The sequence below is a fragment of the Symphalangus syndactylus genome, chromosome 13, assembly GCF_028878055.3.
Source record: "Symphalangus syndactylus isolate Jambi chromosome 13, NHGRI_mSymSyn1-v2.1_pri, whole genome shotgun sequence".
Taxonomy (NCBI): Eukaryota; Metazoa; Chordata; class Mammalia; order Primates; family Hylobatidae; genus Symphalangus; species Symphalangus syndactylus.
In genome coordinates, this window is record NC_072435.2 from 128241044 (window position 1) to 128263605 (window position 22562).

Consider the following 22562-nt stretch of genomic DNA (forward strand, 5'->3'; position numbering starts at 1 on the left):
CCCCTTGCCTAGGAAAAGTTATAAATGAGCTGATACAATTACCACATTTTACTAACATAATTTTCCTATTTACCTGTTGCATGTGAACTAATCAGGGTTACAGAAACACCTGCTGCAGCAAAATATATCTTAAAAATGTAGGCTGGGCGCAGTGGCTCACGCCTGTAATCCCAGCACTTTGGGAGGCCGAGGCGGGCAGATCATGAGGTCAGGAGATTGAGACCATCCTGGCTAACATGGTGAAATCCCATCTCTACTAAAAATACAAAAAATTAGCCAGGCGTGGTGGCGGGTGCCTGCAGTCCCAGCTACTCGGGATGCTGAGGCAGGAGAATGGTGTCAACCTGCGAGGCAGAGCTTGCAGTGAGCCAAGATCGTGCCACTGCACTCCAGCCTGGGCGACAGAGCGAGACTCTCTCTCTCAAAAAAAAAAAAAAAAAAAAAAAAGAACATATCCTTCTGGAGTGCATTGTCTAGATGTCAGCACAATCAAATGTGAATAAAAATGGGTCACATTGTTCTGTATGAGAGGAACAATCTTCACTGACTGGGAAACTCAACTTTTCATGTGCCTTTTTATCTTAATGTAAATAAATGAGTGGGGGTGGTAAATACATATTCCCTGTTTCAGAAGCAACAGATTCCCACGACTGCTTTCTGGCCTTGGCCACGCAGGCATATACAGATATGCTAGGTCTCATGTTTTGCTAGACTGCTCTCCTGGGCAGTGTTACCCTTAAAGTCATCCATGTGGTCTTCCAAACAGGGCAAAACATGTTGTTCCAATGATCCAGGTATCAAAGGTGTTCTTTCCCCAACTACTCACAGACACTCAGTCCTTCCCTTCTACCACCTCTCATTTCCCAGGATCTGATTCCAGCTCACTGCTATTACATGTTTCCTGGAATACCAGTTCTTGATTAAACTACATGACCATTCCATTTCTGACACTATTAGATTTCTCCATAAGGTGAGACTGTTTCTAAAATATCAGTGTCATTGTGTAAAATATCGTGGACCCTGTAGATCCACTTCTAAAAATTTACGCCAAGGAAATTGATGTGCAGAAAGCAATTATTTTACATATAGAAGTTCATTACAGGTGTGTTTATAAGAGAGGAAGAAAGAAAACCATCCAAAATAAGACCAGTTAAAAAAATTTTTTTAGGATTTAAACCAAGCCTGTGCAGAACTCATGTCTTTAATTACATTATATCCCCAATTGTTAATTTATAAACAGAAACAGACAGAGAACTGCTTCTTAAGAAAAACCCTTCCTGTCAGCTTTCTTTTAGAACAAGATAAAAGGCTGGGCGTGGTGGCTCACGCCTATAATCCTAGCACTTTGGGAGGCCGAGGCAGGCGGATCACGAGGTCAGGAGATTGAAACCAACCTGGCTAACGTGGTGAAACCCCATCTCTACTAAAAATACAAAAAATTAGCCAGGCGTGGTGGTGGGCGCCTGTAGTCCCAGCTACTCGGGAGGCTGAGGCAGGAGAATGGCGTGAATCCGGGAGGCAGAGCTTGCAGTGAGCCGGGATCATGCCACTGCACTCCAGCCTGGGCGACAGCGCGAGACTCCATCTCAAAAAAAAAAAAAAAAAAAAGAACAAGATAAAAAAAGAAAGGAAGACCCTTCCTTTCTTTTTATTTTATTTTATTTATTTTTTTGAGACCAAGTTTCACTTTTGCCACCCAGAATACCTGTCTGAAGGTATTCCTTGGATCACCTTCAACTCAAGAGCAGAATGACCATATTCCAAGACTAGGATCCTCACTTCTCACGAAAGATTATAACCACTTGTTGTAGGCAGGCAGGATGACACCCTCCCAGGAAAGACCCACATCCTAATCCCCCAAACCTGTGAATGTTGTCTTACAAGACAAAAGGGACTTTGCGGATCTGACTAAATTAAGGGCCTTGAGATTCTGGTTAGCTGGATGGGCGCAGTGTAATCACAAGAATCCCTGTAGAGTAAGGCAGGAGAGCCAGAGTCAGGAAGGAGAAAGGGATGAGAGAGAGAGGGCATGGGGGAGAGGAGATGCAACCCTTGGTTCTGAAGATGGAGAAGCAGCAAGGAAACAGATTCTCCCCCTGGAACCATCACAATAAATATAACCAACCAGACACTTTCATATTACGACTTCTGACTTCTAAAACCATAAGAGAATAAATTTATATAGTCACTTAGTGATCATGTGTTACTGCAGCAATAGGAAACTGATACACCACCATACTGTATAATAAAGGTTTAATCTTTTAAATATTTGGATGCACCCATAATCAAAAACACAGAGAAACTATATTCCAAACCTTGCTAGAGAACAGCCTCAGTTCTGAGGCCCAGATCTTTATCAAAATCAAGAGTGAATGAAGTGCTATTTATGAGGCATCACCACTTAATGGGGCCGCATGGCCCTCTATGACACTGTCCTCCAAATATCCTTGCCTCAAGTAAGTTGGATTAAGTAGACTAGAAAACTGCTCACTGGGACCATATTTCCTCCCAAAACTGCTTTCTCTGAGCTGTGTATCTCACTTTTAACCCAGTGACAGTTAGAAATCTGAAAAATGGGGATAAGAGTCACACAGAGAGCTGCCATTGACTGGTTACTGTATCACATAGTCCTAGTACTCCACACATGCTCTCATTCACAGACCACTGACTGGTTACTGTATCACACAGTCGTAGTACTCCACACAGGCTCTCATTCACAGAGAGCTATCACTGACTGGTTACTGTATCACACAGTCCTAGTACTCCACACAGGCTCTCATTCACAGAGAGCTATCACTGACTGGTTACTGTATCACACAGTCCTAGTACTCCACACAGGCTCTCATTCACAGAGAGCTACCACTGACTGGTTACTGTATCACACAGTCCTAGTACTCCACACAGGCTCTCATTCACAGAGAGCTACCACTGACTGGTTACTGTATCACATTGTCCTAGTACTCCACATATGCTCTCATTCAGTTTTCATGACAACCCCTATGAGGGAGGCCACTGGTGTCCCCATTTCACACAAGAAGAAACGCAGGCAAACAGCACCCACTGCCTCCTGGGGCACACTCACCTCCCAGGACTGTTTTAAGGATGAGATGAGGTAACCCACATAAAGCATGTAAGGTAAAAGCCATCACTTGTACTTATCTCAGCAGCAGCCTTCCCCCTGCCTGGAGGCCGTCACTGAGCTTGGGGCAGGGCAGTGGAGTGGAGCAGGTGAGGGCAGTCCTGTGTCCTGAACCAGGGCAGTCAGTAAACGTCTCTAAGCTCCAAGTTCCAACACACAATGTAGATCCTAAGGGTACCTACCTCTCTAGGGCTTGCCTGATATGGACAGACAGCGATTAGCACAATAGCAGTTAGGGCTCCTTACCACTTGGTTTCTTCTCTGGGAAGAATTTTGTTCAGCTAAGTGTCTGTAAAAAGCTTCACGTTCTCACACGTTTTCTTTTTTTTTTTTTTTTTTTTTTTTGAGACAGAATTTCGTTCTTTGTTGCCCAGGCTGGAGTGCAATGGCGCGATCTCGGTTCACCACAACCTCCGCCTGCCGCATTCAAGTGATTCTCCTGCCTCAGCCTCCTGAGTAGCTGGGATTACAGGCATGCGCCACCACGCCCCGCTAATTTTGTATTTTTTTTAGTGGAGACAGGATTTCTCCATGTTGGTCAGGCTGGTCTCGAACTCCTGACCTCAGGTGATCCGCCTGCCTCAGCCTCCCAAAGTGCTGGGATTACAGGTGTGAGCCACTGCGCCGGGCCTCATACGTTTTCTGCTTATGGCAGAACGCCGGGCCTCCGGTCATGTTTACCGTTTGCTCTGGCCACCAAGCAGCCGCGTCTTACCCTTGTTCTACTTTTTTTGAGACTGGGTCTGGCTCCGTCACCCAGGCTGGAGTGCAGTGGCGCGATCCCGGCTCACAACAGCCTCGACATGCCGGGCTCAGGTGAACCTCCGGGCTCGGATTCCGGAGTATTAATAGCTGGGACCTCAGGCGCGCACCACCAGCCTGTCTAATTTTTCTTGTTTTTACAAGAGAAGGACCGGGCGCGGAGTCTCACGTCTGTAATTCCAGCACTTTGGAAGGCCGAGGTGGGCGGATCACCTGAGGTCAGGAGTTCGAGACCAGCCTGGCCAACATGGTGAAACCCGGTCTCTACTAAAAATACAAAAAGTAGCCGGGCGCGGTGGCGGGCGCCTGTAATCCCAGCTACTCGGGAGGCTGAGTGAGGCAGCGGGATCGCTTGAACGCGGGAAGCAGAGGTTGCAGTGAGCCGAGATCGCGCCACTGCACTCCAGCCTGGGCGACAGAGCGGGACTCCCTGTCCAAAAAAATAAAATAGAGAAGACGAGGTCTCGCTCTGTTGCCCAGGCTGATCTAGAACAGGATCCTGGGCTCCAGCGATCGGCCCGCCTCGGCCTCCCCCAACGCTAGGCCCCCAGGCAGGGTCCCCGGCCCGGCCCCTCCCGCACCCTCCCCAGCCGCGCGTCCACCCCGCAGGGCCTGGCCCGGATCCCGCCGCTCTCATCGCCCCCGCCGCGCGGCAGGTCCCAAACGCAGCTGCGCAGAAGGCGAGGCCCAAAAAACCTCAGAAAGAGCCGAGCAGGGGAAGGCCGCGCGGCCCGCCTCGTTTCCCCGCGGAGAAGCCGCGTCCGTAGCGCCTCCGCCCACCCCGAGCCCCTCGGTCGGCGGTCGGGGCGCGCCGCCCTACCCCTGTCAGGCGCGGCGAGTGCGGGTGGCTGCGGGACCCGGGCCTCCCTCCCGCCTTGGCGGCGCCACCCAAGGACGGCCCCATGGCACCCTCCGAAGGGCCGGCCCGAGGGCCTCAGGAGGGCGCCCCTCACCTGCTGGCCTCGCCATCCGCGCCTGGGTCCGCGCGCCGCCGCCCGCCTCTCCTCAGAGCCATAGAGCCGCTGGCTACAGCCTCTGCTTCACGGGGGAAATTTGGCGCGCTCTCACCCACTCTCGCGAGAGCCGGAAATGCCGCCGTCCATCAAGAGCCGCACTGCGCCCCTCCCCCGCCCCCCGAGGCGCTCCAATAGGCGCCAGCGCCCGGCGGGGGAGGTGGCCGGCAGGGACCGGGGAAAAGTGTGTGGTAGGCGCGCGCGGCGCACCGTAGCGTTGCGACCGGGCGGCGCTGCGGGCCGCGGTGGGGCCGGAAATGTCAGGCGGTGCCCACTCCGCGCTCCGCGCCTCCGGCTCCGCGCCCGGCCAGCCTGAGGTGGGGTCGGTGCCCCCGGCGGCACGGCGCTGGGGAGGCTATGGCGCCGGCCGCGTCCAGGCTGCGGGCCGAAGCCGAGGTCGGGGCGCTGCCGCGGCGGGCGCTCGCCCAATACCTGCTCTTCCTGCGGCTCTACCCGGTGCTCACCAAGGCGGCCACCAGGTGAGCGGGGGCGCGGCCGGCGCGGGAATCGGACGCCGCCCCGGCCCCAGGTCGGCCGCAGCGGCGCGGGGCCTGGACGGGAGCGCGGGGCCAGGACGAGGCTGGGGGCGCGCCCGGGTCAGAGCCCCCGCAGCGGGCGCCCTCCGACCCGGCGCTGAACTTCCCGCGGCGACACCCGCGTCCCCAGTCAGCGATTGTGAGGCGCCTCGCGGATCCCGCCCTCCCAGCGCGTGGAGGGCCCGCCCAGACCCGGGGGTCGGCGCTGAGGTTTCACCCAAGGACCCAACAGGGGCCCCGCGCGCCCGGGGAAGCCACGGCAAGGGGAGCGGGTCCGCAGGGCGCGGGTGAAGACAGGGCCAGGGGAGCGGGTTTTACGGGCGCGGGTGAAGACAGGGCCAGGGGAGCGGGTCTGCACGGCGCGGGTGAAGACAGGGCCAGGGGAGCGGGTCTGCACGGCGCGGGTGAAGACAGGGCCAGGGGAGCGGGTCTGCACGGCGCGGGTGAAGACAGGGCCAGGGGAGCGGGTCTGCACGGCGCGGGTGAAGACAGGGCCAGGGGAGCGGGTCTGCACGGCCCGGGTGAAGACAGGGCCAGGGGAGCGGGTCTGCACGGCGCGGGTGAAGACAGGGCCAGGGGAGCGGGTCTGCACGGCGCGGGTGAAGACAGGGCCAAGGAAGCGAGTCTGCGGGGCGCGGGTGAAGACAGGGCCAGGGGAGCGGGTCTGCGGGGCGCGGGTGAAGACAGGGCCAAGGAAGCGAGTCTGCGGGGCGCGGGTGAAGACAGGGCCAGGGGAGCGGGTCTGCACGGCGCGGGTGAAGACAGGGCCAAGGAAGCGAGTCTGCGGGGCGCGGGTGAAGACAGGGCCAAGGAAGCGAGTCTGCGGGGCGCGGATGGAGACGCGGCCAGGGAAGGTGTTTTTTGAGAAGGTGACATTGAACAGGCTGTGTAAAGAAGTGGAGCAGAGGCTCTCCTGGCACAGGGAACAGCAGGGCAAAGGTCTCTGTTAGGTTTTGAAGGGAAGGCCGGCATTAAAGAAAGGCGGAGAGAGGTGCAGCTTGGACTCAGTCCCGAGGGAGGGAAGATCTGTGTGTGGAGAACGTGAACCCTGAGCAAGAGGCAGGAGATGTGAAGGGAATCGCCAGGGATCTGATCCAGAAGGTGTCTAGGTCCGTGCTAGGAATTTTGGATTTTATGGTCCAGAGAGCTTCTCAGAAGGCAAATACAAACCAAGGCCTGGAGGGAGCCACTGGGCCTGTTCCACCTTTTTATGGAAATTTTTATCGTGATAATTGTAGATTCACAAACAGTTCCAGGACTAACATGGAGAGATCCCTCGTACACCTTCCCAGTGTCCCCCATTGGTTACATTCTGTGAAACGGAGTGCAGTATCGACCAGGGCATTGCGTGGACACAGTCCACAGATCCTATTCGGATTTCTCCATTTTTCTTGTAGTTGTATCTGTTCTGTACAGCTTTATCACATCTGTACATTCATGTGTTCACTACCACAGTCAAAATGCAGAACAGCGTCATGATAGGGCCGTCCTGTTGCCCATTCATAACCACACGGCTTCCTTACTCCCAAACGGCCAAATTATAGTATAACATCACAGCCAGAATGTTGACATTGATACTGGAAAGCCACTTGTCCTTACCTGTGTGTTTAAGTCCACCATCTCCACCTTTTGATACAAGAACTATACACTGCAGCCGCTTTAACAAGAATTCCTACCCCCTGCCCATGTGCTGCATGGCCTCAGAACGGCCCTGCTAATTCACCTGTAGGAAAGGGACACCCTCCTGCTGGTCACTCCTGTTTTCTGATGACCTCCCTCTCCACAGTGGCATTTTGTCAGCACTTGGGAACTTCCTGGCCCAGATGATTGAGAAGAAGCGGAAAAAAGAAAACTCTAGAAGTCTAGATGTCGGTGGGCCTCTGAGATATGCCGTTTATGGGTGAGTGCCATACAAGGGGTGGGTTTACCTTGTAGCCGCTGAGTGCAACCAAGCTGGGCACCAAAACCGAGTAGTTGGAGTACTCTTATTTGGAAATATGATTTTTTAGAAAACATTGTAGTAATCATCATGGGAAAAAACTCGAATGGTTCATATAGTTTGTATGGCATATTTACGCATATGTAGTTTTTTTGTTTTTTCTTTTTTTTTGGAGGCAGAGTCTCACTCTGTCACCCAGGCTTACTGCAACCACTGCCTCCCTGGTTCAAGTGATTCTCCTGCCTCAGCCTCTCAAATAGCTGGGATTACAGGCGCGCACCACCATGCCCAGCTAATTTTTGTATTTTTAGTAGAGATGGGGTTTCACCATGTTGGCCAGGCTGGTCTTGAACTCCTGACCTCAAGTGATCCACCTTCCGTGGCCTCCCAAAGTGCTGGGATTACAGTGCTAGGATTACAGCCTCACATTTGTGGTTTTATCATGTTTCTTTTTAATTGGATGGGTGGGGGTGACTGTCTTAATTGGGCTGAGAGGCAAACCTGAGGACAAGTAACTCAACCTAAAGTCAGACTTCAGGATTCAAAAACCCTGAAAGCGTCCTAGACTGGGCTCATGGAAGAGAAAAACTGACTCCAATCTGACCAGTTAGTTTCTATTGTTATTTTACTTTTTTTTTTTTTTTTTTTTGAGACAGAATCTCGCTCTGTTGCCCAGGCTGGAGTGCAGTGGCGTGATCTTGGCTCACTGCAAGCTCTGCCTCCTGGGTTCACGCCATTCTCCTGACTCAGCCTCCCGAGTAGCTGGGACTATAGGCGCCCACCACCGCGCCCGGCTAATTTTTTGTATTTTTAGTAGAGACAGGGTTTCACTATTCACAGGATGGTCTCGATCTCCTGACCTCGTGATCCGCCCACCTTGGCCTCCCAAAGTGCTGGGATTACAGGCGTGAGCCACCGCGCCCGGCCTCTATTGTTATTTTCATAGTGTAAACATCCAGAAAAGAAATACTTCGGTACCCTGAAAAATGTCCGGTTTCTGAACCACTTTCTGAATTGCAAAAGCACAGTGATTCAAGAGTTTTACCAATTTAATCCACCCTGAGCTCTTGGCCAACAATAATGTTACAGATGGATTATTTGAAGTATTTTCCAACTACAGTGATTTTTTCTTTAATTCAGAATTCCTGAAGAACATTTTTATACTTCCAAGCTTGCTAACTTGAGTCGTCATGGATTTTTCCATAATGTATTTAAAGCAGTAATCCCCCCAAGAGGGGCAGGTGATGAGATCACCTAGCAGGCCTCATCCAAGTACAGTTTTCCCATCCACAGTACTTCAGTCCCCTTCCCCACTGAGAATCCCTGCACAGGCCACATAACCCCCTATGACTGGGTGGGAAAACACACTGAGAACCACTTACCTAAAGACTGTCGACGTCACAAGTTGAAAGACCCCTCTTTTTGTTGCCGAATTTTATGGAACTGCAGGCCTCTTGTCCCAGTAGATGTGGCAGCTGGCTCCATTCTCTCCCAAGCACACAGGGGAATGATTAGTAGCAACGCACATAAGCTAGAGTGCTGTACCAGGTCCTGCCCTTTCCAGTTAGTTAGTGAGCGCCCTTGCCAGTTAGTGAGTGCCCTTGCCAGTTAGTGAGTGCCCTTGCCAGTTAGTGAGCACCCTTGCCAGTTATTGAGTGCCCTTGCCAGTTAGCCTAGTGAGTGCCCTTGCCAGTTAGCCTAGTGAGTTCCCTTGCCAGTTAGCCTAGTGAGTTTAATGAAAAGCTTTACAACCAGGGACATATCTGATGATTCATTATTCAGCGCTTCTCAAAGCCAGGCCCTGTTCTGGGTACTGCAGTGGACAGAAGACATAGCCTGCCTTGTGGAGCCTGCCTTCTAGGGGGGGAGGAGAGGCACAGACTAACCTAACAGATGAGATAAGGACAGTGCTAGGCAGAAAATGAACCAGGGCCAAGAGTGTTAGCACAGGCGTGCACACGTGCTGGGACAACCTGGAAGCTGACAGTGTGAGGAGGAGCGAGCCAACATGGCTAGGCGGGGAAGCGCTGGGAGCAGAGAGTCAACAGCAGGAGCAAGTCTGGTCTGTTAGAGCAACAGAGACAGAGTGCCCCTGAAGCCGACTTGTCTGTACAGACCTGTGTGGCCAATGCTGAGGGACATCCGGAAGCAGGGCTTAGGACCTGGGATTTGGGGGTGAAGCTAGACCAGAGAAGAGCACATCCAGAGAACCACAGTCTGGCTCACAGCCCCTGGGGGCCTCAGGTTCTTCTTCACAGGGCCGCTGAGTCACTTCTTCTACTTCTTCATGGAACATTGGATCCCTCCTGAGGTCCCCCTGGCAGGGCTCAGGAGGCTCCTCCTGGACCGCCTCGTCTTTGCACCGGCCTTCCTCATGTTGTTCTTCCTCATCATGAACTTTCTGGAGGTGGGTGTCTGCCACAGCACTTACTGCAGCTCTTCGTTTAGCACAGGGATTCTTCACCTGACATTCCTGGCAGAATTCAGAGGGTCTGCAGACTTTTCACTCACATTGAAATTTTGCATTTTCCTTTATGAATATAGGAAGCAAACGTCTAGTATTGGCAGGACCTGTTTGTACCCAGTAGAGTCACTTTATTTATTTATTTATTTAAAGACAGGGTTTCACTCTGTCACCCAGGCTGCAGTGCAGTAGCACAATCATAGCTCACTGCAGCCTCAAACTCCTGGGTTCAAGCGATCCTCTTGCCTCAGCCTCCCAAGTAGCTGGGACTACATGTGCGTGCCACCACACCCAGCTAATCAGATATTTTTATATCACATCAGTTGTTACAGATATCTCGAAATATAATTTATGCTCATTACTACTTGGACCTGCCATTAGAGGGCTTGTCACTGTGGAAAGAAAGAAACAGGCCAGGCGCAGTGGCTCACGCCTGTAATCCCAGCACTTTGGGAGGGCGAGGTGGGTGGATCACCTGAGGTCAGGAGTTCGAGACCTGAACTCAGGAGTTCGCCTGGCCGACATGGCGAAACCTCGTCTCTACTAAAAATACAAAAAAATTAGCTGGGCACAGTGGCGGTCGCCTGTAGTCCCAGCTACTCGGGAGGCTGAGGCAGGAGAACAGCTTGCAGTGAGCCGAGATCGCGCCACTGCACTCTAGCATGGGTAACAGAGCAAGACTCCGTCTCAAAAACAAAAAACAAAAACAAAACAAAAAATTAGCCAGGTGGCCGGGCGCAGTGGCTCACGCCTGTAATCCCAGAACTTTGGGAGGCCGTGGCGGGCGGATCACAAGGTCAGGAGATCGAGACCACGGTGAAACCCCGTCTCTACTAAAAATACAAAACAAATTAGCTGTGTGCGGTAGCGGCCGCCTGTAGTCCCAGCTACTCGGGAAGCTGAGGCAGGAGAATGGCGTGAACCCGGGAGGCAGAGCTTGCAGTGAGTCGAGATCGCGCCACTGCACTCCAGCCTGGGTGACAGAGCGAGACTCTGTCTCAAAAAAAAAAAAAAAAAAAAAAAAAATTAGCCAGGCATGGTGGTGTGTGCCTGTAATCCCAGCTACTCAGGAGGCTGAGGCAGGAGAATCACTTGAAGCCGGGATGTGGAGGTTGCGGTGAGCTGAGATTGTGCCATTGCACTCCAGCCTGGGCGACAGAGCAAGACTTTGTCTCAACAAAAAAAAAAAAAAGAAAGAAACAGGGCCGGGCGTGGTGGTGCACACCTGTAATCCCAGCACTTTGTGAGGCCAAGGCCAGTGGATAGCTTGAGGCCAGGAGTTCGGGACCAGCCTGGGCAACATGGCGAAAACCCATCTGTCAAGAAATAAAAAGTGAGCCAATGTGGTGATGTGCACCTGTAGTTCCAGCTGTTCGGGAGGTTGTGGTGAGAGGATCCCTTGAGCCCAAGATGTGGAGGCTGCAGTGAGCAGAGATCGCACCACTGCACTCCAGCCTGGGTAACAGCAAGACACTGGTTCAAAAGACAAAAAAAAAAAAAAAGAAATAAACACATTAGTCTGTCAAAATTTTTTCTGAATATTTTGATAACTGTATTTCAGTATTATTGGTTCCTTTGTAGTCCTATTTATTTATTTATTTATTTTTTTAATTTTTTTTTTTTTTTGAGGCAGAGTCTTGCCCTGTTGCCCAGGCTGGAGTGCAGTGGTGCGATTTCAGCTCACTGCAACCTGTGCGTCCCGGGTTCAAACGATTCTCCTGCCTCAGCCTCCTGAGTAGCTGGGATTACAGGAGCCTGCCACCATACCCAGCTTATTTTTGTATTTTCAGTAGAGACGGGGTTTCACCATGTTGGCCAGCATTGTCTTGAACTCCTGACCTCATCATCCGCCTGCCTCGGCCTCCCAAAGTGCTGGGATTACAAGCATGAGCCACCGCGCCCAGCCATATTTTATTTTATACTTACAAAACATGATTCTGAGAAGGGTGTCCACACGCTTCACTAAACTGCCAAAGAGATCTGTGGCACAAGAAGTTTGAGACCCTACTGATAACACAGAAGAGTTCCGGGCCTGGAGGTTCACCTACTGACATAATCCCAGTCAGAATCCAACGCACGGGAGGCGTGTTCACCTGCACTCAGCAGCTGTATCTGTTCTGACTGTCCCACCTTCCCCATTCACGAGCACCTTCAAATCCTCACCATCTCTAGGAGCACCAGCCAGGTTGTGCTGTGTGTGAGACGTGTCACCTTTTTTTTTTTTTTTGAGACGGAGTAGTCTCACTCTGTTGCCCAGGCTGGAGTGCAGTGACATGATCTCGGCTCACTGCGACCTTTGCCTCTTAGGTTCAAGCAATTCTCTGCCTCAGCCTCCTGAATAGCTGGGATTGCAGGTGCCCACCACCATGCCTGGCTAATTGTTTTGTATTTTTAGTAGAGACGGGGTTTCACCATCTTGGCCAGGTTGGTATTGAACTCCTGACCTCGTGATCCACCCTCCTCGGCCTCTCAAAGTGCTAGGATTACAGGCGTGAGCCACCGCACCTGGCGTCACCTTCTGTCCTGAAAGTAATTTGTTTTAACCATTCACTTCTCCATACAGAAGTTCTAAAGGTTCATGTATTCAAATATGACATTATTTTCCTTCATGCCTTTCCTTACAGGAAGATAATAGAAATATTTTCCTATGCTTTCCTCCAGTATCCTTATGGTTTTACTTGTGTACAGTAAGAGACAGACTTCTGTGCTGATTTTTCCACTTACATAGCAAATTTTCTCATTACCATTTATTGGGCAATCCCCAGTATTTTGAAATATTCTCATTTCCATCTGTACAGGCAATTATCTGCACTCTTTGTTCTTTTGCTGGATTATTTTCTTTTTTTTGAAATGGAGTCTCACTCTGTCACCCAGGCTGGAGTGCGGTGGCACAATCTCAGCTCACTGCAACCTCCGCCTCTCGGGTTCAAGTGATTTTCGTGCCTCAGTCTCCAGAGTAGCTGGGACAACAGGCGCCCGCCACCATGCCTGGCTAATTTTTGTATTTTTAGTAGCAATGGGGTTCCTCTGTGTTGGCCAGGCTGGTCTTGAACTCCTGGCCTCAAGTGATATGCCCACCTTGGCATTACAGGCATGAGCCACTGTACCCAGCTCTCCCCCTTACTTTAAACAAGAAAATATTTAAGCATTTCTTTAAAATTTTTTCTTAGTTTGTATATATTTAGAGGGTATGAGTGCAGATTTCTTATGTGACTGTGCTGTGGTGAAGTCTGAGCTTTTAGTTCCCATCACCCAAGTAGTCAGTGGTGATTTTCAACCCTCCTCTCCCCGCCACCTTTTCGAGTCTCTGGTGTCTGTTATTTCCCTCTGTTGGTCCATGTGTACCCACTGTTTAGCCACCACTTATGAGTGAGAACATTGGCTGAGGCAGGAAGGTCACTTGAGCCCAGGATGTCGAGACCAGCCTGGGCAGCAGAGTGAGACCCCTTCTCTACAAAAAAATTAAAAATCAAAGGGTTGTGGTGGCACATGGCTGTAGTCCCAGCTACTTAGGAGGCTGAGACTGAGGCTTGATGCCGGGAGGTTGAGGCTGAGTGAGCCGTGATCGCGCCACTGCACTCCAGCCAGCATGAGCAACAGAGTGAGACAGCGAGACCCTGTCTGGAAAAAAAAAAAAAAGTGAGAACATGCAGTATTTGACTTTCCATTTGTGAGTTGTTTCACTTGGGATAATGGCCCCCGGTTCAATCTACGTCACGGCAAAAGACATGCTTTTTTTTTTTTTTTTGACACAGACTCTCGCTCTTTCATCCAGCCTGGAGTGTAGTGGCGCAATCTCATCTCACTGCAACCTCCGCCCCCCGGGTTCAACGATTTTCCTGCCTCACCCTCCCAAAGTTCTGAGATTACAGGCATGAGCCACTGTGCCCGGCTGAGTTCATTCTTTTTTTATAACAGAGTAGTGTTCCATGGTATATTTATGGCACTTTTTCTTTATCCAGTCCTCTGTTGGGGGACATTTAGGTTGATTCCATGTGTTTGCTGTTGTGCATAGCACTGTGATAAACATATGAGGGCAAGGATTTTTTGATATGATTCCTTTTCCTTTGGGTAGAGGCCCAGTAGTGGGATTGCTGGATCGAATGGTGGTTCTATTTTTAGGTCTTTGAGAAATCTCCATACTGTTTTCCAGAAAGGCTGTACTAATTTGCATTCCCACCAGCAGTGTGTAAGTGTTCACTTTTCTCCACATTCTTGCCAGCATCTATTGTTTTTTGCCTTTTTTTTTTTTTTTTTTTTTTTTTTTGAGGCAGTTTCACTGTGTCGACCAGGCTGGAGTGCAGTGGCGCAATCTCGGCTCACTGCAACCTCCGCCTCCTGGGTTCAAGTGATTCTCCTGCCTCAGCCTCCTGAGTAGCTGGGATTACAGGCACACGCCACCATGCCCGACTAATTTTTGTATTTTTTTTTTTTTTTTAGTAGAGACAGAGTTTTTCCATGTTGGTCAGGCTGGTCTCAAACTCGACCTCGTGATCCACCCACCTCAGCCTCCCAAAGTGCTTAAATTATGGTCATGAGCCACCGCGCCCGGCCACTTGACTTTTTAATAATAGCCATTCTGACTGGCGTGAGGTGGTATCTCCTTGTGGTTTTAATTTGCATTTCTCTGATGATTAGTGATGTTGAACATTTTTTCATATGTTTCTTGGCCACTTGTTTTTCTTCTTTTGAAAAATGTTCATGTCCTTTGCCCACTTTTTTAATGAGGTTATTCATTTCTTTCTTGTTGAGTCGTGTAAGTTCCTTATAGATTCTGGATAACAGTCCTTTGTAGGATGCATAATATGCATATATTTTTTCCCAGGCTGTAGATTGTCTGTTGATTGTTTCTTTTGCTGTGCAGAAGCTTTTTTGTTTAATGAAGTCCTGTTTGTCTGTTTTTGGTTTTGCTGTATTTGCTTTTGAGGACTTAGTCACAAATTCTTTGTCTTGGCCGACGTCCAGAGGAATTGCTCCTAGGATCTTCATGGTTTCAGGTCTTGGGTTCAGGTCTTGAATCCACCAGCTGATATTTAGAATGAACCTACTGGGGTCCTTTTTATTTTTTCATAACTCCTAACAAGTTTTGATTGGAAAGACATCGACTTTGGAGGTTATTTGGGAGGAACTGACAGCATAGCTCTGAGTAGCAGTTCTGGTGCCCAGGGCCAGCCTTGGGAGTCACCTCCTCCAGTTGTCCGCAAGGAGTTTTGGGCCAGGACAGACATCACCGCCAGCATGAGCAGGCTGCTGTCTGGCATCTCAATGATCATTTTCCATCTTGCTGGTTGGCTCCTTAGAGCCGCAGTGCTGAGTACACATGTGTGCTGTCTGCGTACACACAGAACAAAATCCAATAGCAGTTTAAAAACCATCACGATATGGTTTGGGTGCCCGGAATTCAGTTCTGATGGGCAGTGAGACTGTTCACCACCCGCCTTCCCTCCTTTGCAGGGGAAAGACGCCTCAGCCTTTGCCGCCAAGATGAGGGGGGGCTTCTGGCCGGCGCTGAGGATGAACTGGAGGGTGTGGACGCCACTACAGTTCATCAACGTCAACTACGTCCCTCTGAAGGTGAGGGCCACGGGGCTCAGCCTCTGCCAACGTTACTTTCTGTCAGCCTTTTCCTTCCTTCCTTCCTTCCTTCCTTCCTTCCTCTTTCCTTCCCCCCTTCCCTTCCCTCCCCTCTTTTCTCTTCTTTTCTTTCTGCTGTAGTTTTCTGCTAGACTTGGTTTCACCCGTGTCTAGACTCCTCAACTACCCTTGGATTTTGCCCATGACCCTGAATCATTGCTAGTTCGGGATTTAGGAAGCAACACAGAAGGGTGTCCCGAGTGGTCGTCTTTGCCTCTTCTGTTCGTTCAACAAATTCTCATTAAAAGCCCCCATGCCAGGGATGCCTATGAGTTTTCTAGCCTTTGAAACATTCCCAATCCCAGGAGTGTACATTCAGGCAACTTGGATCTATGCTCCTGGGTTGCAGTCCTCAAACTTGGCCCAAATAAACTCTAGTTATACTTAGAAAAAAAAGGCCATCACAGTAGCTCATGCCTGTAATCCCATCACTATGGGAGGCTGAGGCGGGCAAAATCACTTGAAGCCAAGAGTTCGAGACCAGCCTGGCCAACATAGCGAAACCCCATCTCTACTAAAAATACAAAAATTAGCCGGGCGTGGTGGCAGGTGCCTGTAGTCCTAGCTACTCAGGTTGCTGAGGCACAAGAGTCACTCGAATCTGGGAGGCGGAGGTTGGAGTAAGCTGAGATTGCGCCACTGCACTCCAGCCTGGGCAACAGAGTAAGACCCTGTCTCAAAAAATAAATAAAATGTTAAAAAGAAACAAAGCATTCGTGGTCCCTGGGCTCATGAATTACAGCTGAGCCTGAAGGCAGGCACTGTGCGGCCATGGGTCCTGCCACTGACCTGAAGGGCTGCCTCACCTGCAGCCGTGGCAGCCACACCTAGGCGAGGGGTGGGCCCGTCCAGGTGCAGAGTGAAGGCCTTCTGGGGAAGCTGAGCCTTTCCGCTATCCTGCGCATGAAGGAGCTGCTGTGGGGGCTGAGTCAAAGGTGTCAGATTGGGGCTGGGCTGGTGGTGCGGAGGCTGGAGCCCCAGGCTCTGCCACTGGGATCAACTGTCTTTATGCTCAGCCGGGGTCCCCAGGACCACTCCCACACTGGGAGGATGGGGTGCAGCACCCCCTGCAGCATGGCAGGACACCCCCGGATGCTACAGGAGGAGGCCTGGCAGAGCCTGCAGGGGCCACATGCTTCCCTCCCCTGCAAGGTGTGCCGCCCATCAGGGTTTTTTACTGGCACTCTGGGCGGGCATCTCTGCCTGCCGCCCCAAAGCTCCAGACCCCTAGAAAGACAGCAGCTGTGTGGAGCCTGCATTGTTGATGCAAACAGTCCAGGCACAGGGCAGGTGGCCCTTCTGGGAAAGGTGGGTGCCGTCCCAGCCCAGGCTGCCGCTAGGGAGGACCTGGACAGGCCTGCAGTGGCTGGATCTCAGCTGCAGAGAGCCTTCCTGCATTAGCACCGGCTCTGAACCCTGCCCAGGAGGGAAGAGAGGACCAGGGTGACCCCCGAGGGAGAGGAGGGAGGCAGCCCAGTGTGCGCACACTGCACACAGCACAAACACACACACACACACCAAGAAGCAGCAGGAAACCAGGGGCGCACACAGACAGGACAAAGAGGCAGTTCACCCTTAGCCAAAGTTGCCAGGAGTTAAAGCAAAATAAAAACAAAATTTCCTTTGGCTTTAACAGTGGCCCTTCCCAGAGCAATTTCAGCTCCATGGGGCTGAAGCCAGATTGCCTTGAAGAGTGGGTGGGAATTATTTTAAAAATCACAAGTCTAGAACATGCTCTCAAAGTCTGTGCGGGCCAGGCCTGGTGGCTCATGCCTGTAATCCCAGAACTTTGAGAGGCCGAGGCAGAAGGATCACTCGAAGCCAGGAGTTTCAGACCAGTCTGGGCAACATAGTGAGACCCCATCTCTATTTTATAAAAATGAATTTTAAAAAGTTTGAGAGGAGGTGAGGAGAAGCGATGGAAGAAGGCTGGGTGGCAGAGGGGGTTCTGACACTCAGAGATGGCGGCCATGGTGGGTGCAGACGTGAAGCTGCTTGTGGGATGGGCAAACAGACATGTCCAGAAAGAGCAGCTCTGCGGGGTCCCCTAAGGAGTCAGGGTGAATGTGAGCCCCCGCACACTCACAGTGGTGCTTGGGACAGAGGCCCCGCCCTCTGTGATGAGAGAGGAGAGAAAGTGACAGCTGAGCGGAGAGGAGAGTGGGACATCCACCTCAAGCCCCTACGTGCCTCTCCTCTGGAGGGCCAGGGCTGGGACTGAGGGGAGAGGAAGCCAGACGGGCATTTTGAGGGGATACAGAAGGGGCAAGTTTGGCCATGTGGAGGATGGGAGAGCATGCTGACTGCAGAGACAAGGATTTCTGGGCAGAGGGGGCTGGGGCCTTTCCAGCTGTGGTCAGCATCTGGGGAGGTGAGAAGGCAGGAAGGATAAAGGATTTTCCAGAGTGTGACTGAAGAACAGTAGGCTAAGGAAGTCACAGCCATAGGCCACTGGTTCTCAGGAATTTAGAGAAGTAGGGACAAGTGAGAAGACAGACTGGCGGGGAACACGGAGGATCTGGGATGCAAGAGGGGAGAGCCGGTAAGCCGCGCCTCTGAGTAGCGTGGGGGCAGAGTCGCCATCCTAGGTGGGTGCGGAAGCAGCATTCATTCAGCAAGCGTTTCCTGAGCAGTGACTGCGCCATGCTGCTAGACTCGGGGACGCGGTGATTAACCAGACACATGGGCTACTACTTTTCATAGCACCACATGCCAGGGAGAGACTCAGCACCGGGCCAGAGGATTCTGGGGAAGGGTGAAGGTGCTGAGTCACCAAAGCAGGGCAGTGGGATGGTGATGGGTTAGAGGAGAGAAGGTCTGGGGCCCCTCCCCTGTTCATCAGCTGTGTCCCCTGAGGAGGGTGCAGCCACCTGCATGATGGCTGGTCCTGGAGTGAGAGAGGCTGAACCAGGAGCTAAGGTGTGCAGTGAAGGGGGAAAAAGGAGAGTGACTTGTCTTTGGAATTCCTGGGCCACTGTAACCTGTGAACACTGTAACTAGGGGACCATTTTTCTTCTCCACTCCTCTGCTAGGGGCTTAGCACAGTGTTTGGTACAAACAAAGGCTCAGTAAATGCAGTAATGGACGGGTAGTTGGACCAGCCGACCAACAAACGGGTAAACGAATGAACTGGGTGACTGAGGCTGGATAACTGGCCACGGCCTCCCGCTGACCGTGGCCTGTCGGACTGTTCTTTTTGGCAGTTCCGGGTGCTCTTCGCCAACCTGGCAGCTCTGTTCTGGTATGCCTACCTGGCCTCCTTGGGGAAGTGACGACCGCTGGGAGAACATCAGGTGCACTGTGGACATGGGTCTGGGGGTCTCACCCGCCCAGCAAGAGCAGAACCAATCCGGTCAGGACATCACTGACTCTAAATCAGGTGATTCAAGATGCCCGAAAATGATGGATAGAGAAACAGAAATCTCTGAATGTCAGAACCTTGTGTTTTAAAAAGGCAGTCGCTGCCTTCAGGTGGTGCTGCCCCAGAAACTTAAAATTTAGTCGAGGCAGTTTCAATTGTTACTGTGGACTGAATTAGGATCACAATAAACGATAATGCAGGTTCTTCAAGGGTGACTTTAATCTCTCAGAACAATTGCTGTTGCTTCGAAAGACATGCATAGCCAGATGTTTTTTAAATTTTCATGTGTGTGGTACGATACATAAAATACAAAATTTACCATGTATCTGGTCGTGGTGGCTCATGTCTGTCATCCCAGTACTTTGGGAGGCCGAGGCAGGAAGATTGCTTGAGGCCAGGAATTTGAGACCAGCCTGGGCAACACAGTGAGACCTCATTTCTACAAGAAAAAAAAAAAAATATATATATATATACACACACACACTCACACTCTCCTGGGATATCTTCCTGCTACAGTCTACACACACACACACACACACACACTCCTGGGATATCTTCCTGCTACAGTCTCCCAAGTAGCTAGGATTATAAGTTCCCACCCAGCTACACCTGGCTAATTGTTTTCTTTCTTTTTTTTTTTTTTTTTTTTTTTTTTTGAGACGGAGTCTTGCTCTGTCACCCAGGCTGGAGTGCAGTGGCGCGATCTCGGCTCACTGCAAGCTCCGCCTCCTGGGTTCTCGCCATTCTCCTGCCTCAGCCTCTCCGAGTAGCTGGGACTACAGGCGCCCGCCACCACGCCCGGCTTATTTTTTTTATATTTTTAGTAGAGACGAGGTTTCACTGTGGTCTCGATCTCCTGACCTCGTGATCCGCCCGCCTCGGCCTCCCAAAGTGCTGGGATTACAAGCGTGAGCCACCGCGCCCCGCCTTAATTGTTTTCTTTTATTTGTAGAGATGGGGTCTTCTTGTGTTGCCCAGGCTGGTCTTTGAACTCCTGGGATTACAGGTGGGAGCAACTGCACTGGGCAATTTCCTTTTTTTTTTTTTTTTTTTTTGAGACAGAGTCTTGCCCTGTCGCCCAGGCTGGAGTGCAATGGCACGATCTCAGCTCACTGCAACCTCTGCCTCTCGGGTTCAAGAGATTTCTCCTGCTTCAGCCTCCCAAGTAGCTGGGATTACAGGTGCACACCACCATGCCCGGCCAATTTTTTGTATCTTTAGTAGAGAAAGAGTTTTGCCATGTTGGCCAGGCTGGTCTCGAACTCCTGACCTCATGATTTGCCTGCCTTGGCCTCCCGAAGTGCTGGGATTACAGGCATGAGCCAACATACCCGGCCCTCTTTCCTTTTAAAAAAGGCTGACTTTTGATTGTCCTTAAGATTCTTTAAAAGAAAATAAAAATAGGCCAGGCTCGGTGGCTCACACTTGCAATCCCAGCACTTTGGGAGGCTGGGATCACTGAGGCAGACGGATCACTTGAGGTCAGGAGTTCAAGACCAGCCTGGCCAACACAGTGGAACCCTATCTCTACCAAAAATATAAATAATTAGCGGCTGGGCAGAGTGGCTCATGCCTGTAATCCCAGCACTTTGGGAGGCCTAGGCGGGCGGATCACGAGGTCAAGAGATCGAGACCATCCTGGCTAACACGGTGAAACCCCATCTCTACTAAAAAAATACAAAAAATTAGCTGGGCGTGGTGGCGGGCACCTGTAGTCCCAGCTACTCGGGAGACTGAGGTGGTAGAATGGCGTGAACCTGGGAGGCAGAGCTTGCAGTGAGCCGAGATTGTGCCACTGCACTCCAGGCTGGGCAACAGGGCAAGACTCCGTCTCAAAAAAAAAAAAAAATTAGCAGGGCGTGGTGTCACGTGCCTGTAATCCCAGCTACTCGGGAGGCTGAGGCAGGAGAACCGCTTGAACCTGGGAGGCAGAGGTTGCAGTAAGCCAAGATAGCTCCACTGCATTCCAGCCTGGCGACAGAGAAAGACTCGTCTTAAAAAAAAAAAAAAAAAAAAATTAGCTGGGTGTGGTGATGCACGCCTATAATCCCAGCTACTTGGGAGGCTGAGGCAGGAAAATCACTTGAACTGGGAAGGCAGAGGTTGCAGTGAGCCGAGATCGTGCCACTGCACCCCAGCCTGGGCAACAGAGTGAGACTCTGTCTCAAAAAAATAAATAAATAAAATAAGAAATAAAAATAGGGCTGGGTGCAGTGGCTCACGCCTGTAATCCTAGCACTTTTCGAGGCCGAGGCAGGCGGATTACTTGAGGTCAGGAGTTTGAAACCAGCCTGGCCAACATGATGAAACCCCCACTCTACTAAAAAATAATAATTAAAAACTTAAAAGGCTGAACATTCCCGTGTGCGTGGACTGCATTTTGCCTGTCCGTCTGTCCGTCAGTGGCTAGACTGTTTGCAGCTCCTGGATGCCGTGAAGGACGTGGTGGTGCAGACGGTGGTACTAATGCCTGCTCAAGTCCTGCTTGCCTTGGGTTTTCAAAGAACTGCTCTTTCAGTTCAGAATATTTAAGGTGGAGTCGTTCCCAAAGGAAGTTTAGGGCATTTGCAAAAGTAACAGATGCTCCTGCAATTGATGCGGAAGGTGACAATTCTGACTATCCCTCTAACTTGCCACTTCCCAGTGAGTCCCACCCCCCTGCCATGATGGAGGATTAAGAACCTGGATCTCAGAGCAGATTCTAGATTAGAATCCAGAGATGACAGTACTGACACCGCTCAGGGTTGCTTTGTGCCGGAACTCTTCTGAGAGCTGCGAGAGCTGTGCGGGGTTGGCATTATTCATCCTGCAGCAGCCCTGAGGGAGGTGCCATTGTTTTCTCTGCTCCACATGTGGGGGATGCAAGATGCCTCAGCTAGCAAGAGACAAGTCCTGATTCAGAGGCAGTCAGCCAGGTCCTGAGCCACCGTCTTCACCACTTTATCACAGGGCATCAGAGTGTCACGGCAAGGTCAAGATAATTTGCTGGAGATTTCGCATCATGTATATGGCTTACCACAGCCCACATCAGGTCAGTTCGCTGAATACACCTTTACGGAGTGCTGTCAAGGCACACAGGGGAGAGCAGAGACCAGGAGTTTTTAGTTTCACTCACTTGAACAGTCATCAGTAAACAGGCTTTTTTTTTTTTTCTTTTTTTTTTTTTTGAGACAGAGTCTCGCTCTGTTGCTCAGGCTGGAGTGTGGTGGCGTGATCTGGGCTCACTGCAGCCTCTCGTTTTCAAGTGATTCTCCTGGCTCAGCCTCCCAAGTAGCTGGGATTACCAGCGCGTGCCACTATGCCCTGCTAATTTTTTGTATTTTTAGTAGAGATGAGGTTTCACCATGTTGGCCAGGCTGGTCTCGAACTCCTGACCTCAAGTGATCCGCTTGCCTCGGCCTCTCAAAGTGCTGGGATTACAGGCGGGAGCCACTGCGCCCGGTGTAAAAAATACATTAAAAAAATATTTTCTCTTGGGCTGGTCAGTTTCCACACAGAGGATCCTTTAGTTCTTGTCAGGGTGTTGGGGGAAGGATGGTGGTGGTAGCTGAGCATGGAATGAGCCTAGTGGCCAACATTCTTGTGTCTATCTGGAGGAAAGGGGTTAGAGGTCCTACTGTTCCTTATGTGAACTCTGTATAATCCCATCTTTATTACTGAATCCCCGATCTGAGCTATGCTTGGTGTCCTGAAATCCAGAATCCTCCTGTTCAA

General features: G+C 51.1%; 2 protein-coding genes across 3 annotated transcripts in view; one reads left to right on the plus strand and one right to left on the minus strand.

Moving 5' to 3' along the window:
* The window catches only part of POLE (DNA polymerase epsilon, catalytic subunit), a 60901-nt gene extending 55942 nt beyond the window's left edge, over positions 1-4959 (minus strand). The window contains exon 1 of the mRNA XM_055238083.2: positions 4855-4959. Within this exon, the coding sequence (XP_055094058.1) occupies positions 4855-4916 (62 nt within the window). The 5' untranslated portion in view covers positions 4917-4959. The remainder of the gene's footprint in view (positions 1-4854) is intronic.
* Positions 4960-5073: 114 nt separating this feature from the next.
* PXMP2 (peroxisomal membrane protein 2) lies at positions 5074-19057 on the plus strand. Of its 2 annotated transcripts, XM_055238115.2 has the most exons (5): positions 5074-5393; positions 7237-7350; positions 9634-9796; positions 15308-15427; positions 18691-19057. In XM_055238115.2, the coding sequence occupies exons 1-5, from the start codon at positions 5272-5274 to the stop codon at positions 18757-18759; spliced, it is 588 nt and encodes a 195-aa protein (XP_055094090.1). In that variant the 5' UTR covers positions 5074-5271; the 3' UTR covers positions 18760-19057. The 2 variants fall into 2 exon arrangements, with proteins under 2 accessions (XP_055094090.1, XP_055094093.1); XM_055238118.2 differs by lacking the exons at positions 9634-9796; positions 15308-15427 and having other exon boundaries at positions 5260-5393.
* The last annotated feature ends 3505 nt before the right edge of the window (positions 19058-22562 follow it).

Excerpts from the sequence above, each read along its gene's own strand:
- PXMP2 (XM_055238115.2), top strand. The coding sequence starts at position 5,272 with ATGGCGCCGGCCGCGTCCAGGCTGCGGGCCGAAGCCGAGGTCGGGGCG. Across the intron at positions 5,394-7,236 it reads CTCACCAAGGCGGCCACCAG|TGGCATTTTGTCAGCACTTG; the intron begins GTGAGCGGGGGC and ends CCCTCTCCACAG. Across the intron at positions 9,797-15,307 it reads TCATCATGAACTTTCTGGAG|GGGAAAGACGCCTCAGCCTT; the intron begins GTGGGTGTCTGC and ends CCTCCTTTGCAG.